General features: G+C 44.6%; 1 protein-coding gene across 4 annotated transcripts in view; it reads right to left on the bottom strand.

Annotated features, from left to right (window-relative positions):
- The window catches only part of LOC124006811 (collagen alpha-1(V) chain-like), a 125,697-nt gene that overhangs the window by 33,505 nt on the left and 82,683 nt on the right, over positions 1–9,509 (bottom strand). For all 4 annotated transcript variants that reach the window (XM_046316976.1, XM_046316977.1, XM_046316978.1 and 1 more), the window contains 9 exons: positions 7,526–7,618; positions 7,380–7,436; positions 7,101–7,154; positions 6,886–6,939; positions 6,478–6,585; positions 6,296–6,349; positions 5,756–5,800; positions 3,928–3,981; positions 1,359–1,403 (listed from right to left, as the gene is read on the bottom strand). In XM_046316976.1, the coding sequence (XP_046172932.1) occupies positions 1,359–1,403; positions 3,928–3,981; positions 5,756–5,800; positions 6,296–6,349; positions 6,478–6,585; positions 6,886–6,939; positions 7,101–7,154; positions 7,380–7,436; positions 7,526–7,618 (564 nt within the window). The remainder of the gene's footprint in view (positions 1–1,358; positions 1,404–3,927; positions 3,982–5,755; positions 5,801–6,295; positions 6,350–6,477; positions 6,586–6,885; positions 6,940–7,100; positions 7,155–7,379; positions 7,437–7,525; positions 7,619–9,509) is intronic.

Genomic DNA, 9,509 nt, shown 5'->3' with positions numbered 1-9,509 from the left:
ACGCACACTCTCTGTCTCCTTCACACACACTCTCTGTCTCCTTCACACACACTCTCTCAGTCTCCTTCACGCACACTCTCTCAGTCTCCTTCACGCACACTCTCTGTCTCCTTCACACACACTCTCTCAGTCTCCTTCACACACACTCTCTCAGTCTCCTTCACGCACACTCTCTGTCTCCTTCACACACACTCTCTCAGTCTCCTTCACACACACTCTCTCAGTCTCCTTCACACACACTCTCTCAGTCTCCTTCACACACACTCTCTGTCTCCTTCACACACACTCTCTGTCTCCTTCACACACACTCTCTCAGTCTCCTTCACACACTCTCAGTCTCCTTCACACACACTCTCTCAGTCTCCTTCACGCACACTCTCTGTCTCCTTCACACACACTCTCTTAGTCTTCTTCACGCACTCTCTCAGTCTCCTTCACACACACTCTCTCAGTCTCCTTCACGCACACTCTCTGTCTCCTTCACACACACTCTCTTAGTCTCCTTCACGCACACTCTCTGTCTCCTTCACACACACTCTCTTAGTCTTCTTCACGCACTCTCTCAGTCTCCTTCACACACACTCTCTCAGTCTCCTTCACGCACACTCTCTGTCTCCTTCACACACACTCTCTTAGTCTTCTTCACGCACTCTCTCAGTCTCCTTCACACACACTCTCTGTCTCCTTCACGCACATTGTCTAAGTCTCCTTCACGCAAACTCTCTCCTAACGAAAGTAAACGCCTCGCGTTTACTTTCGTTAGGAGAGAGTTTGCGTGAAGGAGACAAACGCCTCGCAGATAATTGACAATCAATTACGTTCCCTGTTTGGGGAGCGGCTGGGAAAAGACTGTGTATCTTCCATCTCTCTCCCTAATTGGAGCGTCCCCAGCGGAGAAACTGTCTTCTCCAGCCAGGCATTCTCTCATTATGGATACACTGCTCCTACTAAATGGTCCCGGAATAACACAGACGGCCATGGAGGACTTGACTCTAACAGGACAGTACATTCGGTCTATTCTTCATTAGATGACAAGAGAGTCTTCACACTGTGGGGGTGTGGGAGAAAGTGAATGGGTCTTTATGAAACAACAGTGTGCATTTGATGAGGAAACTGACTGGAAGCAAGGTAAGGAAATGGTGTGAGCCTGGGGGATAGATCGAGTCAGTGTGTGTGTGTGTGTGTGTGTGTGTGTGTGTGTGTGTGTGTGTGTGTGTGTGTGTGTGTGTGTGTGTGTGTGTGTGTGTGTGTGTGTGTGTGTGTGTGTGTGTGTGTGTGTGTGTGTGTGTGGGCGTGTGTGTGTGTGTGTCAGAAGCAAATCGAGCCGATCGGTTTCTACACGCTGCCACAGAACTTACAATGTTTCCTTTGGGTCCAGGGTGGCCATCCATTCCAGTCACACCCTGTAACACACACAGATGAGATGAAGCCTCTATTCAATGCATAAAGCACACACTCAGGTTAACACACAGAGAATAAGGATATAAAGATGGGGAGGGATTTAGTGATAGACTGGGATACAGTTGAAGTCGGAAGTTTACATACACTTAGGTTGGAGTCATTAAAACTCATTTTTCAACCATTCCACTAATTTCTTGTTATCAAACTATAGGTTTGGCAAGTCGGTTAGGACATCTACTTTGTGCATGACACAAGCAATTTTTCCAACAATTGTTTACAGACAGATTATTTAACTTATAATGCACGGTATCACAATTACAGTGGGTCAGAAGTTTACATACACTAAGTTGACTGTGCCTTTAAACAGCTTGTAAAATTCCTGAAAATTATGTCATGGATTCAGAAGCTTCTGATAGGCTAATTGACATCATTTGAGTCAATTGGAGGTGTACCTGTGGATGTATTTCAAAGCCTACCTTCAAACGCAGTGCCTCTTTGCTTGACATCATGGGAAAATCTAAAGAAATCAGCCAAGACCTCAGAAAAACAATTGTAGACATCCACAAGTCTGGTTCATCCTTGGGAGCAATTTCTAAACACCTGAAGGTACCACGTTTATCTGCACAAACAATAGTATGCAAGTGTAAACACTATGGGACCACTGTCATACCGCTCAGGAAGGAGACGCGTTCTTTATTCTAGAGATGAACGTACTTTTGCGTGAAAAGTGCAGATCAATCCCAGAACAACAGCAAAGGACCTTGTCAAGATGCTGGAGGAATCAGGTACAAAAGTTTTTATATCCACAGTAAAACAAGTTCTATATCGACATAAACTGAAAGGAGGCTCAGCAAGGAAGAAGCCACTGCTCCAAAACCACCATGAAAAAGCCAGACTACGGTTTCCAGCTGCACATGGGGACAAAGTTTGTACTTTTTTGGAGAAATGTCCTCTGGTTTGATGAAAAACAATAGAACTGTTTGGCCATAATGACCATCGTTATGTTTGGAGGAAAAAGGGGAGGCTTGCAAGCTGAAGAACACCATCCCAACCGTGAAACGCGGGGGTGGCAGCATCATGTTGTGGGGTTGCTTTGCTGCAAGGAGCACAATTTCACAGGTGAACTTCACAAAATAGATATCATGAGGTGGAAAAATGATGTGGAGATATTGAAGCAACATCTCAAGACATCAGTTAGGAAGTTAAAGCTTGTTCGCAAATGGGTCTTCCAAATGGACAAAGACCCCAAGCATACTTCCAAAGTCGTGGCAAAATTGCTTAAGGACAACAAAGTCAAGGAATTAGAGTGGCCCTCACAAAGCCCTGACCTCAATCCCATAGAAAATTTGTAGGCAGAACTGAAAAAGCAAGGAGGCCTACAAACCTGACTCCGTTACACCAGCTCTGTCAGGTGGAATGGGCCAAAATTCACCCAACTTATTGTGAGAAGCTTGTGGAAGGCTACCAGAAATGTTTGACCCAAGTTAAACAATGTAAAGGCAATGCTAGGAAATACTAATTGAGTGTATGTAAACTTCTGACCCACTGTGATGGAAAAAATAAAAATAAATAATTCTCTCTACTATTATTATTATTATTCTGACTATTCTGATTTTCACATTCTTAAAATAAAGTGGTGACCCTAACTGACCAAAGACAGGGAAGTCTTACTTGGATTAAATGTCAGGAATTGTGAAAAACTGAGTTTAAATGTATTTGGCCAAGGTGTATGTAAACTTCCGATTTCAATTGTATATAAGCTGTAGATACCTTCCCCAATCTGAACCAACATGCTATCGGGACAAGGGGAGATTTCCCTCACATCAAATGATGTAGAGAAGGTAAAGTGGGAGGCATAAATAGCTTCATATCTATAGCCATAGCCCTTCTTATCATCTGATGTATGAAGTGAACAGGAGGCTGGCTGAGAACGGCTCATAATAATGTCTGGACCGGAGCGAACGGAACGGCCTCACCATGTGCTTGACGCATTTGATAGCGTTCCAATAATTTCACTCCAGCCATTACCACGAGCCCGTCCTCCCCAATTAAGGTGCCACCAACCTCCTGTGATGTCGTGGAGTTGTTGTATGTGGTATTTCCCTGTGGGTGTCGTTAAAAAAATATGCCGTTGTGCCCTTGAGCAAGGCACTTAACCCTAGTTTGCTTCAGGGGCGCCGTACTACTATGGCAGACCCTGTAAAAGAACACATTTCACTGCGCCTTTCTGGTGTATGTGACAATAAACATCATTTTTGTTTTGTTTGTACTTTGTACTTTGTTTTGCTATGAGCTGCAGAAATTAATTCCCTCGATGGGGATGACGTATCCACTACATCTGTATCAGAATTTGAGTGTGAAATGAAAGTGTGTGTGTGTGTGTGTGTGTGTGTGTGTGTGTGTGTGTGTGTGTGTGTGTGTGTGTGTGTGTGTGTGTGTGTGTGTGTGTGTGTGTGTGTGTGTGTGTGTGTGTGTGTGTGTGTGTGTGTGTGCGCAAGTGTTTGCGTGCGTGCATTCTAAACTCACAAGTTGCCCGGGAGGTCCCTGAGGTCCCTTTGGTCCCAGCAAACCACGAGGTCCCTGGAGAGAGAGAAGAAACAATTGATGTTTCAAATGTTTCAAACAACATCAACACCAGGATCTTTTTCAAAAGTTACTAAATACATATAGAATTTTGTTAAATGTAGATATAAAATTGCTTGTCACAACAATGAATAATGGATTTTCATCTAAAACATGCTTGAGGCTTCTTGAATCGCTCCGCGCCGTCCTAGACTGATTTCCCTATTCTTGATGTCTGCCCTTTTCAATGCTCTCAAACAGTCGTATGGTAGTGCCATGACTCAAAGCACCTTCCTCTCAGAGCAAGTATATTTCAGAAAACAAGTGGTTGTACCACCCCCTGGTGGTGTGTCTAAAATACTGCACCACACAATTGACCACTAATGATTCTCTTCCAGTCTCTCTTCCTCGAACTCCCATCCTCTCTACCTGTCTCATTTCTCCTCTCCGCAGGGGGAAATCCTGTCAGAGAGGAAGGGAAGCTCGTCCGTAGACGTATAGGAGCCTGTCCACCAGCCGTGAGGAAAGCAGGCTGTGAACAAGAGGAATCTACCCTCAGATTCACATATAGGCTAGTGAGCTAAATAACTAAAGCTGTGTACAAGACTGTGTGCATATACCATTAGCTGGACTTTATGTCATATCCTGTTCCTAGATATGTCAACACGTGCTTTATTGAGATGCAAGTGTCACGATGACAATTTTTTTTACCAATGACCGGCATTTGTGTCCGTGTATGCTGATGATTCAACCATATACACATCGCCAACCACAGCTAATGAAGTCACTGAAACCCTTATCAAAGAGTTGCAGTCTGTTTTGGAATGGATGGCCAGTAATAACCTGGTCCTGAACATCTCTAAAACTAAGAGCATTGTATTTGGTACAAAGCCTTCCCTAAGTTCTAGACCTCAGCTGAATCTGGTAATGAATGGTGTGGCTGTTAAACAAGTTGAGGAGACTAAATTACGTTGTGTTGCCTTAGATTGTGAACTGTCATGGTCAAAACACCAAGATTCAATGGTTGGACAGATTTAGGAGAGGTCTGTCTGTAATAAAGAGATGATCTGCATTTTTGACACCACACTCCAAAAAGCAAGTTCTGCAGGCTCTAGTCATATCTTGATTATTGTCCAGCTGTGTGGTTGAGAGCTGCAAGGAAAGACCTAGTTAAGCTGCAGCTGGCCCAGAACAAAGTGACACGTCTTGCTCGTCATTGTTGTCAGAGGGCTGATATAAACACTATGCATGCCAGTCTCTCTTGGATAAGAGTTAACACATTAAAGTGTTGAAAATCCCAAATTGTTTGCATAGACACCTTACACACAGCTCTGATGCACACACTTATCCCACCAGACTTGCCACCAGGGTTCTTTTCACAGTCCCCAAATTCAAGAAAGCGTACAGTATTATATAGAGCCCTTATTGCACGGAGCTTCCTTCCATCTCATATTGCTCAAATAAACAGCAAACCTATTATTATTATTATAAACAGATAAAGCAACACCTCGCGGCACAACGCCTCTCCCCTATTTGACCTAGATAGTGTGTGTGTATGCATTGATATGTAGGCTACCTGTGCCTTTATAAAAATGTATGTAGTTCTGCCCTTGAGCTGTTCTTGTCTAATGATGTTCTGCATTATGTCATTCTGTATTATGTTTCATGTTTTGTGTGGAACCCCAGGAAGAGCAGCTGCTGCTTTTGCAACAGCTAATGGGGATCCGAATAAATGACCAAAAAATACCAAACGACAAGGTGGTAGACATCTTTAAAAAAGGTCAACACTTACTGGCTCACCAGGCAGACCACGTGGCCCAATCTCTCCATCGTCTCCCTGAAAACAGGACGTGACATGATCAGAACAGGAAGCGGGAGGTCGGAGTAGAGGAGAGGGGGTGATGGGGAGAGGAGCTATGAAAGGAGGGGAAAGGAGGAGAGTACAGATGTAGCGCAGTAGGATGGAGCCAGACGGGGAGTGAGTGATGGTGTGAGATGAGTGATGGTGTGAGATGACTGATGGTGTGAGATGAGTGATGGTGTGAGATGAGTGATGGTGTGAGATGAGTGATGGTGTGAGATGAGTGATGGTGTGAGATGAGTGATGGTGTATGTCAGGAGGATGGCTGATTTACATGACTGACGGCAGACACTTAGATCACACACACTTACCAATCACACATACGCAGACACAAGCACACACCGCACGGACATACTGACCTACGGACGCATACACACACACACAGGAGGATGAAGAAATAGAGAGCAAGAAAAATTGGGTAGAGATGATAAGAGATGTCGGGAGGGAGATAGGATGTGTGGTGGTGCTTACCCTCTCTCCATCCTCTCCTGTGGGTCCGGGAGGTCCATGGGGACCAGCTTCGCCCTAAATGAACCAACATAATACAGATCAGTGACACACACAGACAATCACACTGGCAAAGACACACAAACATTGGACTAGAAAATACAATGTAGATTCAAAAAAGAAAAAGAAAAAGGGGTTTGACTTACTCTGTGTCCCTTCTCACCGGGAAGTCCGGCTAAACCATCGAAGCCTCTGTCTCCCTTGGTTCCGGTCTGACCAGGCATGCCTCTGGCTCCGTCAGATCCAGCACGTCCCTGGAAACACAGAATATACACAGACCTTACAACACCTAGCAACAATAACACTTCAATCACTTCCCTCTCCTTCCTGAAGGGCACAATCCTTTTTTATGTTTTGTTTTATTTTTTACTTTATTTCACCAGGAAAGACCTTTTGAGGTTAGAAACCTTTTGCAAAGAGAAACCTGTCAAGAGCTCAGCAGGAAGTAGTCGGCGTGAACATACAACACAAGAGCAATACAATACATGAATAAAATCAATCCTAATCTGCATGCCAAACTAAAATGCCAGTGCAAGAGTCCCAATTACACTTACCCTTCTACCAGGCTTCCCAAGAGGTCCATGAGAACCCATTGGGCCACGAGGTCCCTGAAACAATGAACAATGTTACTGGAGAACCCAACAATAGAACCCTACCACAGGAACCCCCGGCCCCCTAAAAAAATAACCCTAATAAAAGAACCATAGTGGTTCCAGTGGTCTAGAACATTCAGTGGTTCTAGTGGTCTAGAACCTTCCATCTGCCTTACCTGAGGACCGGTCTCTCCAGAATCTCCCTTCAGTCCAGACACACCTGGAGAACCCTGGGAGGACAAACACAACAAGGTCACACAATAGGTCATGGTAGACCCCAGATCAGGCCACAGCCAAAACACTATTACTGTTGTAGCATCAGAATTACAATTTCAATATGATCTTATCAACTATGAGCACCATAATTATTTATCCTCAGGCTGTGTATGTGACAGCGGTTAGTGTTTGTGTGTGTGTGTCTGTGAGGGGAAACTGAGGAAGACTTTGGTACGTACCAGAGGACCAGATCTACCAGTCAAACCCATAGGTCCAGTAGGACCACGCATTGCAAGCTGGAGAGAGAAAACAGCACTGTAAGAGAGGTACAAAATTGTGTGTATGTGTGTGTGTGTGTGTGTGCATGAGTGTGCGTAACCCTTACCCTGGCCTGTTGCATGATGGCTTGCATCTGAGCCTCCTGAGCAGACACCTGAGGTCCCTTCTGTCCAGAGTCTCCTCCAGAACTGAACCGGAACTGAAGGTGAAAGCAGAACTCAGAACCAATAATCAGACCCATACCACTGGGCAAGAACTGTGTGAATCAACGTTGTTTCCACATAATTTCAACCCCCCAAAAATCAATGTGATAACGTTGAATCCACGTGATTGGATTTGCAATAAGTCATCAACATAAGGGAATTTTGTCTATTTACTTGAGTCATTTTCTATTAAGGCATCTTTACTTTTACTCAAGTATGACGGATTACAAGTGAAGACCCAGCCGTGATCTGCCCAACTCTTCCAGACGCACTCAATGCATTTTATGCACGCCTCGACAACAACAGCACCGTACTGTGCGTGAGGGGCCCCACCGACCCAGAGGACCTCGCTCTCTCCGAGTCCCACGTGAATCAGGCCAACACACGGGCCGCGGGACCGGACAGTATTCAGGATGCGTTCTCAGAGCATGCACAGATCAGCTGGCAGGCATATTCTAGATCATTTCCAACCTCTCCTTGTCTCAGTCTGTAATCCCCGCGTCTTATACTGAACATCATCATTCCTGTTCCCAAGAACTTTAATGCTTCATGCCACAATGACTACATCCCTGTAGCACTCACATCTGTAATCATGAAGTGCTTTGAGAGGCTCGTTATGGCACACAACTCCATCATCCCAGCCACACTAGGCCCACTCCAATTTGCATAACGCCCCAACAGATCGCACTCCACATGGCCCTCGCCCACCTAGATAAGCGAAATACCTACAGTGTGTGAGAATGCTGTTAATTGACTACAGCTCAGCGTTCAACACCATTGTGCCCTCAACGCTCGTTACCATCCACATTGACGAGGCTGCAGTGGAGCGGATCGAGGGCTACAAGTTCCTCAGTGTCCAAATGGTCCACTCAAACACGCACAGTCATGAAGAAGGCACGACAGCGCCTCTTCCCTCTCAGGAGGTTGAAAAGGTTTGGCATGGGCCCTCAAATCCTCAAAAATTGAGAGCATCTTGACTGGCTGCATCACTGCTTGGTATGGCAACAGCACCGCCCTCGATGGCGCTATAGAGGGTTGGTAAGTCTGACACCAACAGGCTCCTGAACAGCTTCTATCCCCAAGCCATAAGAATGCTAAATAGTTAACAGAATGGCTACACAGACTCTCTGAGTTGACCCTTGTACTTTATTTCTACTGACTCAACACACGCAACCTCACATACAATCATCATTTCAGCTGCTGCTACTCTGTTTATCATATATCCTGAAGCCTAGTCACCTTACCCCTCTACATATCTACTTCAATCACTCCAGTATCCCTGCACATAGTAAATATGGTATTGAAACTGATCCTACATATAGCTTCTTACTTTCTCCTGTTCTTCTTACTTCTTATTTGTATTTATTGTGTGTTTTTGTTCTACCTTGTGTTATTTTTAGTGCTACATTGATATTTATTGCTGCATTGTTGGGTTTGGAGCTTCCAAGAAAGGCATTTCACTGTATTTCTGCACGTGGCATTACAACTTGAATCCCCTGTCCATCTCTAACAACACAGATGAGGACAGTCCAGCGTAAGCAGATACAGGTACATGGACAAAGAGACAGACAAGGCAGAGAGTAAGAAAATAATAGACCCCCCAGTGGGGTAAGAAAAGGTCAAGTCAGCTTACAGGCTAAAATAGCTCATCTTCAAAAATAATGTCTAAATAAATCAAAATATGATTTATATATATATTTTTTAAAGCAATTAAAAGTACTCAGTTGCAAAAAACTTAGCTCATACATCAACTGCCTGGTTATGGCCCTTTTCCCCATCCAGATGTTTACACTGGCATCTAGTGGTGATATGTGCGTAGTGCAACCTGCATTTTCGGACCAACATCTGGAGTTGAATGATCCAACAAAGATGTGCTTCTGTTTCTGT

Source organism: Oncorhynchus gorbuscha, linkage group LG20, assembly GCF_021184085.1.
Source record: "Oncorhynchus gorbuscha isolate QuinsamMale2020 ecotype Even-year linkage group LG20, OgorEven_v1.0, whole genome shotgun sequence".
Classification (NCBI taxonomy): Eukaryota; Metazoa; Chordata; class Actinopteri; order Salmoniformes; family Salmonidae; genus Oncorhynchus; species Oncorhynchus gorbuscha.
The sequence above is the reverse complement of the archived record's forward strand: the minus strand, read 5'-3'. Positions and strand labels throughout refer to the sequence as shown.